Source organism: Pinus tabuliformis, chromosome 1_2 (genome assembly GCF_031772625.1).
Source record: "Pinus tabuliformis cultivar Carrire ecotype Pingquan chromosome 1_2, CPIR1, whole genome shotgun sequence".
In the NCBI taxonomy this organism is placed as follows: Eukaryota; Viridiplantae; Streptophyta; class Pinopsida; order Pinales; family Pinaceae; genus Pinus; species Pinus tabuliformis.
This window is the reverse complement of record NC_142298.1, coordinates 259,777,584-259,799,666: the sequence shown is the minus strand read 5'-3', so window position 1 is coordinate 259,799,666 and position 22,083 is coordinate 259,777,584. Positions and strand designations below refer to the sequence as shown.

Here is a 22,083-nt window from a genome sequence, read left to right as displayed (position 1 = left end):
TCGATCAGTCGTGGATCGCCAATGATAGTGTGAGGTATTTCTCACTAACCTTCTGCCAGTCAAATTCTTTGTATTGGATAGCCAGTAAGGCATCCAAATATTGTATTCAGAAAACTACTACTTAATAATACAAACCCTTAGTTGTTGCACCGATTTTCCCACATCAGGTTTTTCCAGGGACATTTGTCCAAAAATAATGGTGTCATGTGTTGTGTGTTTCTTTCTAGCTCAGTTTCTTGTTTCCGCATTTAATTTAAATGGTGAAGGCTACAGTGTATTAGTTTTGGTATTTGTTGTAGGATGCAGTAAATAATTTTTTTAGTAATTTAACAAATAGAAGAAACTTAATCAATTGTTGTAGTAGAAATTTGGGTCTTCCAAATTTTCACACTAGAATCCAAGGCTAATATCCAAAAGGGGTCTAAGGGACAAGAGCCCAGACCTAGCCCATTCTTTCCGCCAAATCCCCCCATAAATCTATGCGCAAAAGTGTCCGTGATAAGAAAACCACAATACTCAATTACCAAATGACAAGCCATACCTTTAGTTTCGGGAGGCCCACCTTCAAACATACGATCATGACAGGGAAGGGCCCATATGGCTTGCTCAAGTGGCGGAGAAATGGCACAAAGAGCTGGTTGGTGGCTGCAAGGGGTTGCTGGTTGCCTGATGGGGACCATCTTGGACAAAATATTTCTCCTAGCGATATCACCCACAAAATGGTGGGTAACAAGGCCTTAGCAAGTTGCATTATTTCTTCGGTATAGAAGTATGGCAAAATGAAGATGGTATTTTTATGTCACAAGCCAAGTATACTTTGGATATTATAAAGAAGTTCAACATGTTAAGTTGCGAACCAGTTGCAACTCCTTTGGAAGTCAAGATGAAGTTATACAGACATGGTGACTCCAATCCAATTGATCCTACTCTATATGGTCAGTTGGTTGGAAGTTTGATCTACTTAACTTCAACTGAACCAGATATATCTTTTGCAATTAATATGATTGTTGAAATTTGGTACCGGAGGACAAGTGGTTCCCTAAAACTTTGATCTTTGGCCTAGGGAAAAGTGTCCAAAAGAATTTAATTTTTCTCATAAAGTGACTTTATAATTTTTATAAAGTCAAATCTAATTTAAAAGTGACTTTAAGTGATAAAGTTACTAAAGTCTAATTTTAAAGTGACTTTAATAAAGTCAATGTAAAATTAGAAAGGAAAAGTGACTTTGGAAATAAATGACTAAGTGGGTCTTTATTAAAGTGGGGTGAATTAAAAAATAGAAAGTGAGATTTAAATGAGTATTTAATCTCAGCCCTAGATCTCAATCTATTTCAGCCATTGGATTTAGGGATTTCCCAAAAGTCACTTAGGTTATATTAAAGGAGGAAAAGGTCATTTATTTTTTCATGAGCAGATTGAGAGAAGGAGAGCAAGAGAGCAAGGGAGATTTCTGGACAGGAAGGAGAAGGAGGCAACAGCTTGGCACACATTCCAAGGCAGCATTTTAGCAAATCCATACAGCTGAGTTAACATACAGTGAAAGGCAGATATTGGGCACGCAAATCTAGAAATCCATACAACAAGTGCACAAAAATCGAGCAGCAAAAATCCATACAGCAAGTGGTTGTACCTTGGCACGCAAATCGAGACAAATCCGTACAGCTGTTTTGCTGGTTTTTCTGCACGCAAATCGAGGAAATCAATACAGCGTATTTATGGCAGCTTGCATGCTTTTCTAGGAGGCCGTACAACATTTATTGATGTTCTGTTTTGCTATTGCAAGTTTTTCCAGTTCGCTATGAGGCACGGAAAACGAGATAAGTTGTAAAATTTGCTTGCTGATTTTTTGCTGAATATTTCTCACTGTAAAAAGCATTTTTCAGAAATAAGAAGGAGCTCTCGAACTGGTTTTCCCCAAGAGTTGTAAGGGGTTTTTCCAGGGTCACCTTGACCAAAAATCACTGTGTTTAAATGTGTTGAATCGCTGTTTATATGTGCTGATTTTTATACTTCTGCATTTTCCAACATTCTGTAAAATTTCCAGAATTTGTGTTTTCAACAAAATTTATTTTCCAGTTGTTGAATGTATGGATATGGGAATGGGCATTTAACTATTTTGGAGAAATAAGGTGAAACTGAAAACCGTGGTGGGAAATGAGAAAAAAATTTACATGGTATCAGAGCTTGAGTGCTGAAGTGCAATTTGGGACAGCAAAGAGAAAAATTACAGCCTGCTGATTTTTCACTCAGAAAATTCCAGTGAGCTGATTTTTTACAAACAGCGGTTCTATCTTTACTACAGCAATGCTATTTTTCAGTTTTAGGACAGCAAGATGTCATTGGGATTGAGGGTGTATGATAGGTTGGATGGGCATAGCAATTACAGCGTTTGGAAAGAGAGAATGCAGAGTATCTTTGAGGAGGCAGAAGTCCAGGACATCATGGTGCATACCACACAGAACCTTGTTGTTGTGCCTACTGATGCTACTCAGTTGGCTGAGTATAATAAAAAGAACAACAAGGGTAAGACACTGATTCTAAACAGAGTCAAAGACCATTGCATTCCTCATGTGAGAGGAAAGAGAAATGCCCATGAGATGTGGACAGCATTGTCCAATCTCTACCAGAGTACCAATGAGAACCGGAAAATGGCCCTGTAAGAGAAGTTGAAGACCATTAAGATGGGTAATGATAGTGCAACTGGATATCTCACAAAGATTACTAATGTGAGAGATGACTTGGCAGTAGTTGGAGAGGTCATTCCACCAACTGAGTTGGTGCGGATTGCAGTGAATGGTCTCCCCTGTTCATGGATGAACTTTGCTGATGGGGTTTGTGTAGGTGAGACCCTTCCCACATGGGAGAGGTTTTGGGATGATTGCATTCAGACAGAGATCAGGAAAGGTCAGCTTGGGGCAGCCAAGCCAATTGAGTAGGATGAGGATGTAGCACTGGTGGCAGGAGGCAAGAAAGGCAAAGTGAAGAAGCAGGCTTCCACAAGCAATGGTGGGGGCAAAGGCAAAGGTAAAGGTAAACAGGATAACACACAGAAGGACTATTCCAAGGTGAAGTGTTGGAATTGTCAAAAGATGGGACACTATGCAGTTGTGTGTCCAGAGAAGAAGAACAAGAAGAAGGGGAAGAACCAGAGCATGGCAGCTTCAGCAGAGGTTGAGGACATTGCAGATCATTTTGACCGGGAGTTTGCGTTCATTGCGTGTGAGTCCTCTAGTGCAGGATCACTTGCCACACAGGTTCAGAGGGAGCATGCTTTTCCCTTGATTAGCGGAGCATCTTCGGGTATCTGGTATGTGGATAGTGGGGCTTTCGTACAGGAGTCCGTGAGTACTTCTCAGAGCTTTCAGAGAGTGGCACTGATATAGAGGTAGTACTCGATGATGACAGAGTTGTTAGAGCAGCCGGTGTGGGGACACTTACATTTCAGAGGGAGTCAAACCTCCCTTGAAGGTGTCAGATGTTTTTTATGTGCCAGGGATGAGGAAGAACCTCATATCTGTCTCAGCTTTGGAGGACAGAGGATATGAGGTACTGTTCAGGGGAGGACAGGTGTTGATGTATCCCAGGGGCACTCCAACTGATACAGCTAGAGTGATAGGTGTACGCCATGCAAAGGTGTACAAGTTTGCATTCCAGCCCCTTTTGGCATTGAGCAGTAGTACCGACAACAGAGCTAGTAGTTCTGAGCTGTGTGAGATTTGGCACCGTAGGATGGGGCATATGTATCATGGAGCCTTGAGGACCTTGCAGGAGATCACTACAGGTCTGCCAGATTTCAGTACTAATCACTTTGATACTTGCAGAGGATGTGCCATGGGCAAGTGTGCCAAATCCCCTTTTCCCAGCAGTGACAGTAGAGCGACTGGGATACTTGATTTGATTCATTCCGATGTGAGCGGTCGGATGTCTCATGTTTCCTTGAGTGGATATGAGTACAATGTTTTATTCATTAATGATCACTCCAGGAGGACCTAGATTTATTTCTTGAAGACCAAGAGTGAGGTCTTCAAGCGATTTCAGGAGTTCAGAGCTCTTGTGGAGACACAGACAGGTCGGAAGATCAAGTCCCTGAGGTCGGACAATGGGGGAGAGTACACCCTTGGAGAGTTTGTTGACTATTGTGCGGAGGCAGGCATTAGGAGGGAGTTCACTGTTCCTTAAAATCCCCAGCAGAACAGGGTTGCGAAGAGGAAGAACAGATCCATCGTAGGGGCTGCCAAATCCATGTTACATGATCAGGGGTTGCCATTGTTCTTGTGAGCAGAGGCCTGCAACACAGCTATTTATTTGCAGAACAAGAGTCCGCATCGTGCCTTGGGGAACATGACTCCGGAGGAGGCTTTTTCTGGGAAGAAGCCTGATATTGGTCATCTTCATATCTTTGGGTGCATTACATACTCCTACACACCCAAGGAGAAGAGGACCGAGCCCACCGCAGAGAAGGGTATCTTTGTGGGCTACAGTGAGACCTCAAAGGCCTTTCGGATTTACATTCCTGCACAGAGGAAAGTTGTTGTCAGACGGGATGTGAAGTTCAAGGAGGACAAGGCCTTTAGGAGGTCACGGGAGTTAGAGTATCTGGATCAGCCAAACCCTCAACAACAGTTGAGTCAATCGAAGGGATCCAATGGGCAGGGATCAGGAGGATCCGGAGGTACATCTATGAGGATGTCAGGTCCGTCAGTGAGCAGTGGCTCACCGAGCCAGAGGGGTGGTGCTCCGGGCAGCATGAAGAGCAGTTCACAGAGCAGTTCACTAGGGAGTCCACTGATGGACAGTTCACACGGTACCTCAGCTTCTACAGGTTCAGATGCAGGCAGGAGGACAGCAAACATACAGTCAGGAGTTCAGGGTCCTGATGATGATGGGGAGGAGTTTCATTCTCCTATCAAAGAAGTGCACTCAGGGAAAAGGAATCCCAAGTGGCTTCAGGACACCTTGAGAGCTGCCACATCTGTTGTTGAGCCTAAGAGGCCGGTCAGAGAGAGTAGACCACCTGAGAGGTTTTGTAGCTATATGGCAATAGCTACCAGCATCCTTGACTCTGAGCCTTCTAGCTATGAGGAGGTAGCTAGCCAGCAGGTCTAGAAAGAGGCCATGCGGGAGGAGTATTCTTCTATCATGAAGAATGATGTTTGGGAGGTGGTGTCGAGGCCTGAGGGCAAATCCGTGGTTACTTCCAGATGGCTTGACAAGGTAAAGCATGCTGCAGATGGCAGCATTGAGAAATTCAAAGCGAGGTTTGTGGCTAGAGGGTTCTCCCAGGCAGAGGGAGTTGATTATTAGGAGACGTTTGCTCCCGTGGCTCGATATAATTCGATCCGCTCCATTATATCGATAGCAGCAGAGATGGGTTGGAAGATACACCAGATGGATGTGAAGATTGCATTTCTCAATGGCTTCATACAAGAGGAGGTGTACATTGAGCAGCCACAGGGCTTTGAGGTGCATGGGAAGGATTCCCATGTGTGCAGACTGAAGAAGGCCCTTTATGGCCTGAAGCAAGCTCCCAGAGCTTGGTACTCCAAGATAGACACATACTTGCAGGGGATGGGTTTCACAAAGAGTGAGGCAGATCCGAACCTTTACTTTATTGTGATAGGTGAGGAGCCTCTCATTCTGGTGTTGTATGTGGATGACTTGGTCATTACAGGTGCAGAGAGACTCATAGAGCACTACAAGAGAGATCTTGCGGCGGAGTTTGAGATGAAGGACATCGGCTTGATGCATTACTTTTTGGGTTTGGAGGTGTGGCAGGAGGAGGGGCATTTCTTCCTGGGGCAGGGGAAGTATATTGTGGACATCCTTGGCAGATTCCACATGGAGGATTGTAAACCCATGTCGACACCGATGATCACCAACTGGAAGAAGCTTCATGCTTCAGATTCCGAGTTGGTGGATCCCACATTGTACAGGCAGCTGATTGGTTCCTTGATGTATTTGGTCAACACTAGACCAGATATCTGTTTTGCAGTCAACACGATGAGTCAGTTTATGTGTGAGCCTAGGAAGGCTCACTGGGTGGCTGCAAAACACATTTTGCAGTACTTGCAGGGGACAGTGGATTATGGTCTGGACTACAGGCAGGGGGATGGAGTGAGATTGGCAAGTTACACTGATTCTGATTGGGTAGGTTGTGCTTCTAATAGGAAGAGCACTTCAGGGTGCTATTTTGGGTTGGGTTCGGTAGTAGTGTCATGGTTCCGCCGGAAGCAGCAGTCAATAGCATTGAGTTCAGCGGGAGCAGAGTATATGGCAGCCAGTCTAGCTAGTTGTGAGGCCATCTGGCTTCGCAAGATGTAGTTTGCTTTATTTGGTCAGCCGTTGAGACCTTCAATGATTTACTGTGATAATCATAGTTGCATTAAACTCACGGAGAATACAGTATTTCATGACAGGTCAAAGCATATCAGGATCAAATATCATTTCATCAGAGACTGTGTTCAGAAGGGCGCTGTGAAGCTTGAGTATATTCCCACTGATGAGCAGGTTGCAGATATTCTTACCAAAGCCTTACCACAGGGCAAGCATGACTACTTCAGAGACAAGATGGGTGTGGTGAGGAACACCTTCCTTGGTAAGAGGGAGTGTTGAAATTTGATACCGGAGGACAGGTGGTTCCCTAAGGCTTTGATCTTTGGCCTAGGGAAAAGTGTCCAAAAGAATTTAATTTTTCTCCTAAAGTGACTTTATAATTTTTATAAAGTCAAATCTAATTTAAAAGTGACTTTAAATGATAAAGTCACTAAAGTCTAATTTTAAAGTGACTTTAATAAAGTCAATGTAAAATTAGAAAGGAAAAGTGACTTTGGAAATAAATGACTACGTGGGTCTTTATTAAAGTGGGGTGAATTAAAAAATAGAAAGTGAGATTTAAATGAGCATTTAATCTCAGCCCTAGATCTCAATCTATTTCAGCCATTGGATTTAGGGATTCCCCAAAAGTCACTTAGGGTTAGATTAAAGGAGGAAAAGGAGGAAAAAGTCATTTATTCTTTCATGAGCAAATTGATAGAAGGAGAGCAAGAGAGCAAGGGAGATTTCTGGACAAGGAGGAGAAGGAGGCAGCAGCTTGGCACACATTCCAAGGCAGCATTTTAGCGAATCCATACAGCTGAGTTAGCACACAGTGAAAGGCAGATATTGGGCACACAAATCTAGAAATCCGTACAGTAAGTGCATAGAAATCGAGGAGCAGAAATCTGTACAGCAAGTGGTTGTACCTTGGCACGCAAATCGAGGCAAATCCGTACAATTTGTAAAATTTGTAAAACGAGATAAGTTGTAAAATTTGCTTGCTGATTTTTTGCTGAATATTTCTCACTGTAAAAAGCATTTTTCAGAAATAAGGAGGAGCTCTCGAACTGGTTTTCCCCAAAAGTTGTAGGGGGTTTTTCCAGGGTCACCTTGACCAAAAATCACTGTGCTTAAATGTGTTGAATGGCTGTTTATATGTGCTGATTTTTATATTTCTGCATTTTCCAGCATTCTGTAAAATTTCCAGAATTTGTGTTTTCGGCAAAATTTATTTTCCAGTTGTTGAATGTATGGATATGGGAATGGGAATTTAACTATTTTGGAGAAATAAGGTGAAACTGAAAACCGGGGTGGGAAATGAGAAAAAATTTTACAATGATCTCTAGGTTCATGTCAGAGCCCAAGGAATTGCATTGGAAAGCAGCTAAAAGGATTTTGATATCTGCATGGTACAGTTGGTTATGGCTTAGCATACAAATCAACAGAGAATTTCAGGATGATTGGTTATACAGATTCAAATTTGGCAAGTTGCATGGATGACAGGAAATCAACATTGGGATATTCATTTAGTATGGGTTCAGTAGCGAATTCTTGGAGTATTCATAAACAACCTACAATTTCTCTCTCCATAGTTGAAGCAAAATATAAAGCAGCAACAACTTGTCAAGTAGTATAGTTAAGAAGAATCTTGGATCTACATGAGCAGCACGAGCAACCTACTTGTTTGATTTGTGATAATCAAAGTGTTGTTAAATTGTCCAAGAATCCATTTTTTCTTAAGAATACAAAACATATTGATATATAGTATCATTTTTTTCTAGATCTAGTTCAACAAGGTGTGATAGAGATCATGTATTGCAAAACAAAGGATCAGATTGCAGATATCTTCACGAAGGCATTGCCAAACGAAAAATTTTGCAAGTTCAGAGATGATCTTGGAATTTCTCCAAATGATCATTATGGGGGAGAAATGTTAGGATAATGTTCATTTGTAGTGCTCTAGAATTATTATTATTATGCTTTTTTTATTGTAGCTATGTCTCAAAGGTTTTATTTTAGATAGGGAATTATTAGTTGAGAGATTGTAGAGAATTGTCGAGGGGTTGTAGGAAATGTTTGCATCGAGCATTTGCTCATGGCCATATATAAATATTGGCTTTCTTAATATAAATAGTTGAGCCAGTCTTATTATTGCTTAATCTATGCATTGCTCCATAATTTGCTAGGGTATTATTCTTCACTCCCTTGCTGCCCCGTGCTCTTCTTCCTTGGGCCCTGCACACTTGGATGAATGTTCTTCTCCACCCAATCACTGAGATCTCACTATTTGACTATGTCTTGTGCTCACTTGATGTGTCTTCTCCCTTAGCCTGTCACTCCCTTGCTGTCCCGTGTTCTTCTTCCTTGGGCCCTGCACACTTGGATGAATGTTCTTCTCCACCCAATCACTGAGATCTCACTATTTGACTATGTCTTGTGCTCACTTGATGTGTCTTCTCCCTTAGCCTAGCCTTCCTTTTATAAGTTTGAGTTATTGACCGAATTCTCTTGAGATCAACGATTGAGATTGATTTAATTCACTAATGCAAATAACCTTTGCATTTCATTAGATTAAACTCATTTTTTATTAGAAAAGTCAATTACTTTAATAATTCCTTTAGTTAAAGTAATGGAAAAGGTTAAGGGTCCTTTTGGACAACTTCCACATGTCTAGACATTTAGACTTGTGCGGAAGTACCTCTCCGAAACTACTATCATCAATAAAGGGATTACACTATCTAACATTGAAGGAATCCTGATTCTTGATAATATTGAGAAATGATACCAAGATCTGGGGACAATAACAAACAATAGAAACATCTACATTCTAGCAGAAGGGATCAGTCTGGAGTTCAAGCAAAAACTGGCCGAATTTGACTCCATAATGTTCAAAGTGAAACTAGACTTCCATCAATTGCAGATAAAGGTTCTACAGCACATCATATCAAAGATTGTTTCCAGTATCCAATGTCAACCAAGGGTTAGGCAGAGTCTAGGAGCAAAACTCCTAGCCGAAGTGCGGATATTTGAGTGCAACATGATGACCTTCGCTAAAGCAATAGCCTAGGAGATCAGGGGACTTCAAATGTATTCCTTGAGGATGTTCTCTCTCCCTCCAACGGTTGAAAAGGTGACAGAAAGAGCAAGTGAAGGGCCAATTCTTGAAAAATGGGCAATACAGATCTGCAGAACACCTGAAGCCATGCAGCCTATATCCATTCAAGCTCAAAAGACAGTTTGGAAGTCCACAGCAAGTATTTCCTGCTATTCAACAACTCGTTTTTTAAAATTTGTTTATTACAGGAAAATAAGTATGTATTGCCATACTTTTATTGGATATTAGCAACTACTACAACTACTAGAGTTATCTGTCAAACATGTATCATTTTGTATTAGAGACTGAGACAACGTAAACCCTGACACAGGCAAACTAGAAATAATTTGTATATTTCAAGGCAAATGCACAAGATAATTTAAAACTTATTCTAACAAAAAAGACATGCATGGCATAGCCTAATAAGATAAATTTGCATTTTGATTTTAGAAAACCGTTTGCTAATACATCAGACAGGACAAGTTAAACACAAAAATATTAATATTTTAAAGAAACGAGATTCCAATCTAAGGCAAAACAATAGCAGTGAACTTAATGTACAAGCATAACAAGGGACGAGAAAAACTAATCATCTTCCTCAGCAAAGAAAATTTTGAATGAGGAGAACAAACTTATGTTCCATACTGATACATACATATTGAGCACTTCGCAAAGATTGCATAATGACAATCTAGTATTCCACATCAATTTACCACTAAACAGTCAAAGCTCACCTCTTCACGTTCAATGTACCCAGTTTGTCTCAAGTCATACAGTTTAAATGCAACTGCAATCAATATTAATCAGATTAGCATTTTGTTTTAAATTTCCAGTCACCATATTAATGACTATCCCTAAAGCCAAAACATGAGTACAGAGAAGAAGGTATTAGTATTGTCGATGACAACTACTTTCTTAGAAAAGGTACTCCGGTAACTATGGACTCACCAGTTACTTCAGTTTGCCTTCTTTAAAAGAAAAGAAGAAAAGACATTTTGTGCCAGAACAATTTTACAATGAACCACTAATATGGTTGTAGTCCTTCGTGAATATTATGAAAATTGTTTCAGTGAGATTCTTATTATATAATCTTTATCTATGTATGTGAACTTTGGAAGGAATTCAAGAAAACTAAACCCGATCAACATCAATACGTAGCTGAAAAAGCTCCACTTACATGCAATTTTCCCTTCTTTAGATGCATTTGGATGGAAAATACTCAATGACCGCACAAACTCCCCAAACTCTATAACTCCATTACGCTTGATGTCAAAGAGATCAAAAACCTGCCTCACAACTCACAAAATAATAATCATCAAGCAGGTTGTTAGGTGATCACATCAAGAAATCTTTCTGTTATTTCATAACAATATTGCCACAGTTATTCATGCTCACAAAATGCTTATTAGCTTTACTAATCAAAATTAAGCATTTTCAGCATTATTACAAAGATAAATCATACATATAAATATTTCAAGAATTCCACCTCCTTATCAGACAAACACTAATTAAGATTTTATGAATGTTGAATGATAAACAACGATGAGTACATACTTGAGAGACTACGATAACAACTACAATAAATGGTGTATGAGGAAACCCAAGACATTTTCTTGGACTTCCAAGAATGGAACCTAGAAATCTGACGTTAGTTTACAACTCATGTTCTAATAGACATCGGTAGGTCTTATACTTGATACACAACAAACATGATTTGTTTGTGGTAAAGGAATATGCATTTGTGCTTGACAGTCCTTAAACATCCAACCAAACAGAGAGAAATGAATGACCTTACCACAACCCCATTTGGGAGCTTATATAAAGACTAACCACCTTAAGGCCCTTTTGGACTTCTCTTCTATAAAGAACTAATGAATGGCCCATAGGGAGCTAAGCTAAACCTTACTGATACACACTGATAACTAATGGGAGAGGTAGGATTTAATCCTCAGGAAGTTTGAGACTGTGCATCCTTCCTGCATTTCCTTGGCAACAATAAACTAGAAATGGAAGCAATGCTAGTACAAGCATAAGCAAGTTTACAACTAAGCTGCACGACCAATCATTAAGCGCACCAACTCCATGCATAGCATAGGTGATAGATGCCCTAGTCATTCATGATGACAGGTTGGGTTTAAAGTTTTAAACTTTAAACCTTAAGGTACATAACTGTGAATAAGTTGTTAGCTTTAGGCTATACCATGCTCGTGCAGTACTAGCAAAACACTAATCATGTAACCATATTAACTGGAGAGGTAAGATAAAGTGACAGCGTATGAAAATTGAACAGACAAAACTGAATTGAGTATGAACCTAGCGAATGCCGTATGTGTAATGGCCCCGATTTTGAGAATGCAGAGATTGCTAAGGAATCTTGGCCGACTTTGACGTATTAGTAAAAAGGGAGCAAATATTATTTTATTAGAAAATGGGAGGCAGATATTATTTGGTGGCAAATATTATTTTATTAGGAAATGCGACAAATTCTATCTTATTAGAAAACGGCAGAAAAAGCCACTTAGTGGAAAGTGGCCCCCACCAATATAATAATATTAAAAGGGAATCTAGAAGCTTGGGAGAAAGCTCAAGGGAAAATTATAATAGAAGGGCGAGCACTCATTTTGGGGACCTTTTTGCTCATTTGATAACCAAACTTATGTTTGCTCATGCTGTTTAGCTGAAAATTATAATAGAAGGGAGAGCACTCATTCTGGGGACCTTTTTGCTCATTTGATAACCAAACTTGTGTTTGCTCATGCTGTTTAGCTGGGTCAACAGATTGCTGATCAGCACACGAGGTTTCCAAAGGGAAATTTCAACTCTTTCTTCAGTGGACTTTGGGTGCCACCCTAGAGGAGCAATTGTCACATTCCGGAGGCTGCATTGGGAGGATTCAACTGGGATTTCGTGCCATTCAAGAGAAGGCTTGGGAGGATTCTACTGAGATTTCGTGCCATTCAAGAGAAGACTAGGCGTAGGAGAGGAACTCGCATTTCCTTGGGGAGCTAATTGTGGGGCAGCGTAGTTGTCGTACTTTCTGGGAGGTAATTGGACTGCCTTTTGTTGAAGATTTGAGGTGCTGGTTGGACACAAATTGGTAGGATCTTTTCTGTAGCATTTTCACACTTTCAGGAGTTGCGTGGGCCTGCGCAGAGGGTGTCTCTGGGATTCACATGGGAGCTGGGAGGACACTCATTCTGGGGCTGAATACAGCTGGGATTTGTGGGGGCTTCCGGTGGGGATTTTTGCTAGCATTTCCCATCATTTTGCAGGGGTTGTGAGGGAAGGTCTACAGGTGGGACGAATTTCCTAGCTTTTAGAGGAGCAATTGGAAATTGGGGCAAAACTCGAAGGTCTGAATTAGGCCAAACCCTTTTTGGGTTTTAGTGGGATATTTGAGAAGAGACCGGGGTTAATTTCCCAGAATTTTCTGAGCACTATAAGTGGGTCAAACAGCAGTTCTACATCAGGCAGCAGTGTAGTTTTGCTAGGGCCAGCGCAGAACTCAGAGGGAATTGACCCTCTAGCATCCGGGCATTCATCTTCTCCACCTAGGACTTGTTTAGCTTGCCTTGGGCAAGCCCAGGTGCACTCGTTTCATACTTATGTGTATCCCTTACTGATTTATAATAAAATGGCCCAAATTGGCGCAGTTTCTGGTGTATTTCTGGAAGTTTAATTTGTGTTGCATGTAAATTTGTATGCTTTGTTTATCACTGTTGAATTTCCATTAGGAACATTACAGTGGTATCAGAGCCATGGTCTTGGCCAGCTGTGGGCCTAAAGAGTCAAAGACAAGTGACTCAGAGCCAGAAGTCGAAGGTACCATGGAAGGTCTAATAGCTGCCACTTGAAAGCAACAAAAGACAACAAGCAAATTGATGGAGCAGTGTTCTAGAGCTACCCTAGAAGTGGCTGAACTATTGGAAGCTTGGCTATTAGCAAGGAAAGAAAGGAGGAATTGCAAGCTTAAAGCACAAGACCCAGGACCTGAGGATAAAAGGATCATTAGAGATGCAAGTTTCGCTGAAGACCTAGTCCCTTCAGTTGGAGAGTCCAATAAAGAAGAGACAACTCCTATAGTTGAAGGTAAAGTCCAAGATCAGGGTGCCAAGGGCCAAATTAGAGAAGCCGAAATTCAAAGGTCTGCCACGGAGAGGGCTCAAGCAGAGAAGAAGCACATCTACTGTTTAGGGTCCCTGAATAACCCAGATCCCACAGTCCGTGTGGTTGAATCATCAAGATCTTTGGAAACTTCAAGGGAAACAGGGACTAATATGTATCCAAAATTTGCAGTGAAAAGTCCAGTGGTATTGGAACCAATTCCTCGGAAAACACCAGAAAAATTAAGTGTGAAGACTTTTGACTGTCCCTCAGTGCCTCCTTACTGTGTACCAGGCTTTGAAAAGACATCTAGCCAAGCCACACACACACTGAAAAAAATTGTTGAAGGGAGCAATATGAGTAAATTTTGGTGTAAGAATACAGTTCAGTTCATGGGAGCCTGCACAAGGCCACCAGAATTTTGCAATGATGACGAGATGCAGCCACTGTGCTCCCATATCGCACCTGTCTATTTTATGTAGTATTTTTCCTCAAATCCAATTCTGGAAAGAGTCAAGTTAGTACTAGGCTGGAGGCCTTTGACAACCTCTGCTGCCAAATCTGTCGCAAGATCATCATGGGCATATGTTCTGGTTATTACTGCTCATGGGTGTTTTGGATCTTATAGGGGGGCGTTCCATTTACAAGGTTGTATGAATGCGCTTTCTGCCCTGCAATTCTGCTTTGAAGAAGTCTACCCCTTGGGAGAATAAAGTTGAAGGTGATTTTGAAAATCTGCCTCAAGCTGCAGAGAAAATTCCTGGCTTGTACTTCTCATATGATGTTGAGTTCACTCTGAATGCACAAAGATCTTACCACCTGGAAGCAGAATCTAAGATGGTGCCTCTATGGAAACAGGCAGACACCAAATATTTGTGGAACAAATGCATGATAGAGGAGCTTACTCAATGCAAGCTTGATCCATATATACTCCCTGTAATTCAAGGAAGCTTTCAGACATTTCAGACAGTTATTGGAAAAGCGACCTTAAATGTGACCTTGATAGCACAGAGATGCATGCGCCGAGCAGGGACTCATATGTGGCGCAAAGAAGCTGAGTTGGATGTTGCTAACTTTGTGGAAACTGATCAAATCTTGGAGGCAAATGGATATCCAGCATCTTATGTGCAAGATAAACAGAATTACACAGTTGCACGGGATTCATTTCTTTCTCAGCTGGGTGCCACTTTATGGGGATCTATGAAACACATTGTTGCACCTTCTAGTGCTGAAAGAGCATTTCATTATTATGAATCGATATCATATCAGCTATTTTTCATCACTCGGGAGAAAGTAAAACATACTGATCTGTTTCGCGCAGAACTGAAAGCTGTCAGGCAGGGCCTAGCCTCCCTTATTGTACCTGGTCAGAAGGTTCAGTTTCGTCCTCACATGCTGGCACTTTCAGAAGATCCTGCTTTAGCAATGGCATTCTTGGTTGCCAGACGTGCAGCTACTGTCCTAGTTTTACTCATGAATGGAACATATAAAACATCTGTTCGAAGCTATCTTGATTCCCTTATTCTAGAGCATCAGCTGCGAAGGCTAAGTGGAGGTGAATTGCTTAGAGGGGCACATTTTAAAAGTCGGTCTACTCTAGAAGTTCCGATGTTCTGGTTTATACAAGAAGGAGATCCCCTTCTTATAGATAAACATTACCAAGCAAAGGCACTTCTGGATATGGTTACTGTTGTGCAGTCAAGTCAATCTGACTGGGAGAACCATTTGCAATGTAATGGTCAATCGATATTATGAGATTTGAGGAATCCTTTAAAAGGAGGGGTAGCAACAGCTGCTGAAAATCTAGCTGGCCTGGTGCCACTTCATTTGACTTATAGCCATGCTCATGAAAATGCAATCCAGGATTGGCTTTGGTGTTTTGGGTGCAATCCTTTTGCAAGCACTTCGTCAGGGTGGCATACATCACTGTTTCAATCTGATATAATAGCACAGAATTGCATCGTAACAAGTCTTGTATAGTCAGTTCAACTTGTGAATTCTTCCATTGATCTTTTGATCATGGAGCGGACTAATGAACTTTCATTCAAGGTTTTCAACGCTCAGGAGCAGCCATTGGTTGTCCGTTACAATTCAGTTGTTAGCCTTTGGAGACAAATTGCAGGAGCAGTGGGAGATCTATGTTATGGAGACTCAATGAGGTCACTTTCAATGCTTGAAGAGGCATCTATCGTTCAATTTCTGAAAGAAATGATTGTGAAACTCACAAAAATTTCAAACTTGAGCACCGTGGTAGACAGTGATGTGTTGCTGAAACGGGAAATGGTTACGTTGGTAGAAGCATTAAGGACTACAGATAATGTTGTCTTGCTAGCTAACATGGCCTTCTCTACTCTTATATCTGATAGCCACATGACAGTCCTTGACATTATTCCAAGTGATACCAAAGTGGTGAGTGCCTCAGATGTCTTGAAAATAATGCAGCATTCAGGCAAAGTTGCTATTGGTTTTGGAGTTGGGTTCAGTGTGAAGGCATCAGTTGAACGAGCAGTGTTTGACTGCCCTTTCCTTAGTGGTAGTTTGATTCAGGAAGTAAGCAATGTAATTAGTTCTGTTACCATTGCACAGACCATGGACAATAGAGATATACAGGCTGCTGTACGTGTTTTTCGTCAAATAGCAAAGTCTAGTGCACAAATTATATGTTCAACTATGCTTGAAACTGCATTGGAGCCTAATGTCATCGTTTCAACAATCATTGTTACTGGGCTTGATAGACGTGAATCAACCCCAAAGATGAATATTTGGTCACAACTATCATTGAGTCTGCCTTTTCCCTCCTCAATTTTTAGGGATGGCTTTAGGTTAAAAAACAATGTTGGTCAACCAACCTCACTGCCTAACAAGGTTTCCTGCTTAGAAGAGGCACCGTCAACAAGGCAGAATATTTTAAAGAACAATGCTCAGAACCCACTAGATAATGATTTTCCTGTCCCCACGAAATGTCAGGATGGATTCAAAGATTTTTCTAACTGTAGAAGGAATGATAATGGCAGATTTAAGTCTCAGCTACAGTTTGCTAATGAAGTAAGTTCTACTTACAGTCTGACTGGAATAAACAGCATGGTTGATAATCCTAGAAGTACAATGAGAAAAGGCATAATAAATGAGGCAGACATAGTAAAGACAGATAATGTGTTGGGTTCTTGTAAGTTGGATGGAGTAGCATGTGATTTCAGAGAAAAAACCATTCTTGACCTTGATTCAGCCCAGGAAACATGTGATAACAGTAAGTCTGATCATATAATGCAGTTTGTAAATTCAAGTTCATGTCTTGTCTCTAGAAGTGAAGCAATGCAGCAAAGGTTATCGTCATCAAGTACAGGTGAGGCAAACCTGTGTGCATATTTTAACAGGGATGGATTTCAAATGGATTATCCCGGACATGTTACAAAGGGTTGTGAAATTGCTAGGTCTCTTCAAGATGAAAGAGCCTCAATTGAATATGAATATTCTCTATCCTTCTCTATGAATTTGGAAGTTTATTTGAAGGAGAATGCTTCTGATAAAAATCACCAGCAGATACCTATCTTGCATGATGCATCTAACATTGATAGTGATAACCCTGAGTATTCAGTGTCTCGTGCTGAAGGTTCTCTACCTTCTACACAATTCCTGGATGAGGAAAGGTTAATTTACAGGAATGAAGGGCTGGATATATGGGTGGTAGAGGCATGGGCTCATGAACGCGCTTCTGAACAGAAGGAATCTGAGGTGGACAATTTGAGACTCCAAGTAGGTGGTCATCCAGTTAATAGGGAAGATGTAAACCCATTGTCTAAGAAATATGAAGCAGGGGCAGAATTGCAATCGGAAAATAGCCAAGCTGAAACTCCAGTTGACGCGCATTTATCTGTTCAGAATGGTGTCACTGAAGCAGGCTTGGGTGGTTGCCTTAAAGATCCAACAAGCAATGCATATGGGATGGCCAGTTCCCAGCTATGGCCCTGGGATCCAGGAACATTTGTGAAATAAGTTCTACACTATGGTAAATTGTTCTGAAGCATACCAGAGAGCTACAGGTGGGAAGAATTTAATAGAGTCGGGGCAATACACTACTCTTGTTTGGAAGCATTATGCTGACATCTTCGGGACCATGGCATCAATAGACAGGCTCTGAATTGCTTGAGGACAAGCAATTTTTTGGCAGGGAGGACTGTAATGTCCCCGATTTTGAGAATGCGTAGATTGCCCAATTTTGATGTATTAGTAAAAAGGGAGCAAAAATTATTTGATTAGAAAAAGGGAGGAAAATATTATTTGGTGGCAATTATTATTTTATTAGGAAATGGCAACAAATTCTATCTTATTAGAAAACGGCAGAAAAAGCCACTTAGTGGAAAGTGGCCCTGACCAATATAATAGTATTAAAAGGGAATCTAGAAGCTTGGGAGAAAGCTCAAGGGAAAATTATAATAGAAAGGAGAGCACTCATTTTGAGAACCCTTTTGCTCATTTGATAACCAAACTTATGTTTGCTCAAGCTATTTAGCTGGTTCAACAGAGTGCTGATCAGCACACAAGGTTTCCGAAGGGAAATCTCAACTCTTTCTTCGGTGCACTTCGAGTGCCACCCTAGAGGAGCAATTGTCACATTCCGGAGGCTGCATTGGGAGGATTCTACATGCAATTTTGTGCCATTCAAGAGCAGGTTGGGCGTAGGAGAGGAACTCGCATTTCCTTGGGGAGCTAATTGTGGGGCAACGTAGTTGTGTCCGAGAGGTAATTGTACTGCCTTTTGCTGAAGAAATGAGGTGTTGATTGGACACGAATTGGTGGGATCTTTTCGGTAGCTTTCTCACAATTTCAGGAGCTGTGTAGGCCTGGGTAGAGGGTGTCTTTGGGATTCACGTGGGAGCTGGGAGGACGCTCATTCTGCGGCTGAATAGAGTGAGGATTTGTAGGGGCTCTGTTGATATACGGTAGCATCAGCCATGCTCTAAGTCTCAAATTTTGTAGGGAAGCTTGGGCACATGTATTCCAAAGAACCTAGAAAGCGTTTCGGGAAATTCCACCCAGAGGCAGTTTTATTAAAATAGTTAATTATTTTTAATGAGACCCCAAGTCTAAACTTAGGAAATTAAAATAATTAATGGATATTAATCTAAACTGTGGGTGTACCTTCTAGAAGAAGACAAAGATCAAGTCCAGATGATCTAAGCCATTTATTAGAATCTAATTTGGGTCGTTGGTTCTCAATTGGAAGATTAAAAGGACATCGAGGGGCATTTGGAAAATACACCAAAGGCAAATAGTCAGTTACCCGAGTAAGATCGATTTTCTCATTGGTCGAAGTTCGGCAAGAGAAAATCGAATCAGAGGAAGAGCTGCAGGTGAGAAGGAGAGAGAGAGGGTATCAGCATCAGTCTAAAGGTCAGGAGCAAAAGACACGGAGTAGAAGGAGAACATCGCAGAGGTTGTAACGCAGAGGAGGGGCAGCACAGAGGCAGTGTAATGTTGGGACTGCACAATATTCTCACACAGGGGTTGACGCAGTGAGACGCAAAGGGGGCAACAAGTCCTCTCCTTGATCAAAAACTCGTTGAGAAGTGTCTGTAAAATTTCTCATAGAGAATCCTCTTCTATTCAGTTGGTTGTATCTTGTACATGAGATTTTTGTTGAAGAATAATAATAAAACCCTCAAATCTATTGCACCGGTTTTCCCGCATTGGGTTTTTCCGGAGACATTGTCCAAAAATAACAGTGTTATTGTGTTGTATTTTCTTTCTTGTCCAATTTCTTGTTTCCGCATTATATTGAATTAAGTGAAGGCTGGAGTGTATGTACTTCGATATTTTCCATAGTAAACTGCAAGTAATTTGTTTAAAGGAATTTAACAAATAGGAGAAATATCATCAATTGTTGCAATAGGAATTCCGGTTTAGGAATTCTCACAAGCTTCCGATGGGGATTTTTGCTAGCAATTCCAATCATTTTGCAGGGGTTCTGAGGGAAGACCTACAGGTGGGATGGATTTCCTAGCATTTGAAAGAGCAAGTGGAAATTGGGGCAAAATTTGAAGGTTTGGATTAGGCCAAACCCTTTCTGGGTTTTGGAGGGTTATTTGAGCAGAGACCAGGGTTAATTTCCCGAAATTTTCTTAGCACTAGAAGTGGGTCAAACAACAGTTCTACATCAGCCAGTAGTGTAGTTTTGCTAGGGCCAGCGCAGAACTCAGAGGGGATTGAATCTCTAGCATCCAGGCATTCATCTTCTCCACCTGGGACTTGTTTAGCTTGCCTTGGGCAAGCCCAGGTGCACTCATTTCATACTTCTATGTATCCCCTACTAATTTATAATAAAATGGCCCAGATGGGCGCAATTTCTGGTGTATTTCTAGAAGTTTAATTTTGTGTTGCATGTAAATCTGTATGCTTTGTTTATCACTGTTGACTTTCCATTAGGAACATTACAGTATGGCATTCATGGGAAGTTGCCTTCTTCTTGTACTCTCTAATATCAAATGGAATATGGATATTAGAGCCTATACCAACTAAAAAAAGAGTTTTCATGTGATCCAAATCGGCTTGGAAGTTGGGACTAGCTGAGGTTGTAGGCAACTCTCATTGCGCTAAGGTTCAAATCAATTAAATGGATATTATTGTCACATAGTAAGATTCTTTTGTAGCTTGTTGATTGACAATTGCAACTTATCATGTATATGGATTAGCCTAATTATATCAAGAGTAGTATAGCTCTGAATTGTAAGTCAAATAAAATGTAAAGCCATTCCAAATAATCTGGATTGCGTACATTGTTTGTCTATTAAAATGTGTTGAAGACAACTTATACTTTATATCACAGATTAACAATAGTTAGGTTTACTAATAATTCTAGGAAACCAAAACATTTTTACTGTTAGCTAAGATAAACATAAATTATTCGTTCTACAAAACATTGGAGATGTGTTGCAAATAGTCCAAGACGACTCTCCCCTTGGATGATAGACTGAAATCCAATACGCCCAGTTGAATAAGGGAGCCTTTGTGATGGGCGTTTTGGTTACTTTAATCAAGGTTTTGATATCTTAGTCAATAAAATACCAACTAATTTTGAGATCACTACAGATAATATACTATTGCAATATACTTGCTTTTGATGTACACTTTGGCTATGTGCTTAGAGATAAGGGTCCCCCTAATTTGCCTCAAGCAAAAGAATATGTCGTTTGTTTTGAAGATAACCTCTCAACTTCCAAAGTTGATTTTTTCTCATACCCTACAGCCAAGGTTGAACCCAAGTCTAAATCTATCAATCACGTTGACCCAACTTTACATGCCTTTTCCCAAAAGTTTGATAAGATAACTAATGCGCTCTTATAAGGTCAATTTATCATGATGCATAAGTTGACTCTTTTGGATAAAGAGAGAGGATCTCGCCCAACTTAGCCTCTGAAGCCTCATTATAGTAATGACAAACCACCTAGACGGAACCCAAGCCCAAACAATAGTAAGCCTCATCCTTAGCAGAATGTTCCTCACACTCTTCCTCCTACAAACATGATCAATCAGGAAAGGGTTCCTTTGTGTGATTATTGTTGTGATTTTCATAGTGAGGAGGAATGTCCTCATAATTAGGCAAACAAGGAGGAAAACTCTAAACATTTGAACTTGACAAATGACCCTTACCCATATAAAATACATGTAAAGGTAAGCTTGATTAATTTTACTTGTCCAAGCATGATGGGGTGAGGTTGCCATTATTAGTAGATGGCAAACTTCTTGCACTTTATATTAATACTTGATTCTTTAGTTTAGATACGTTAGGGTAGGTCAGAATGATTCTGCATCCATCCTTGCTTTATTTCATGCTGATTTTCTAGCATAATTAGCTAAGCTTTTATTGTATTTTCATATTTAGTTAAAATTTTGACTTTTCCCATACCACAAGGTGACAATTAGCACCTTGCCTTTTATTACATATAGCTTCTTTAGAGTGATACAGGTAGCAAGTGTGGGAAATACTGAGAGGGGGGGTGAATCAGTATTTCTTTTTCTCACTATTGTTTTACCAGTTAAAACATATATATTCAGAACCCAAGATGAACAACAAGAATAAATGCTTTTATTAATGTAAACTGTGTAGTAAAATAAATACAATATATAGATGGTTGCAATCAGTTGCCAAGCTCCAACTTGGACTTTGGTGAGTCTCCAACCTCCAGAGCACCAACTCTATTTTGTCAAGAAACCAATCTTGGACTTAGGAGCACAAAATCTCAAGGACTTCAATCCTTCCTACTTCTGAGGCTTCAACCCCAAGGACTCCAATCCTACTTACTTCTGAGGCACCAGCCCAAGGACTTCAATCCTTCTCACTTTTGAGGCACCAACCCCAAGGACTCCAATCCTTCTGCTCTCAGAACTCTTCTCTGCTGAGTTCTATCTATTTACAGCTTCACTATAGTCTCCAAGCTACAGTATCAATGACAACCAGTCTTCTTATGAATGAGTCTTTACAACTTTGCACACTGCCCACACATAGTCTCCAATAGCCATTTTTCTCTCTGATAATGTCTTCACACAGCTTTAGTCAGTCTTCTGTTATCTGC

The 22,083-nt window shown here is 40.7% G+C and overlaps 1 protein-coding gene across 7 annotated transcripts in view; it reads right to left on the bottom strand.

The window, feature by feature from the left end:
- LOC149205351 (calcineurin B-like protein 7) overlaps positions 1–22,083 on the bottom strand; it is a 259,218-nt gene that overhangs the window by 120,381 nt on the left and 116,754 nt on the right. For all 7 annotated transcript variants that reach the window (XM_089395019.1, XM_089395017.1, XM_089395014.1 and 4 more), the window contains 2 exons: positions 10,587–10,695; positions 10,144–10,196 (listed from right to left, as the gene is read on the bottom strand). In XM_089395019.1, the coding sequence (XP_089251145.1) occupies positions 10,144–10,196; positions 10,587–10,695 (162 nt within the window). The remainder of the gene's footprint in view (positions 1–10,143; positions 10,197–10,586; positions 10,696–22,083) is intronic.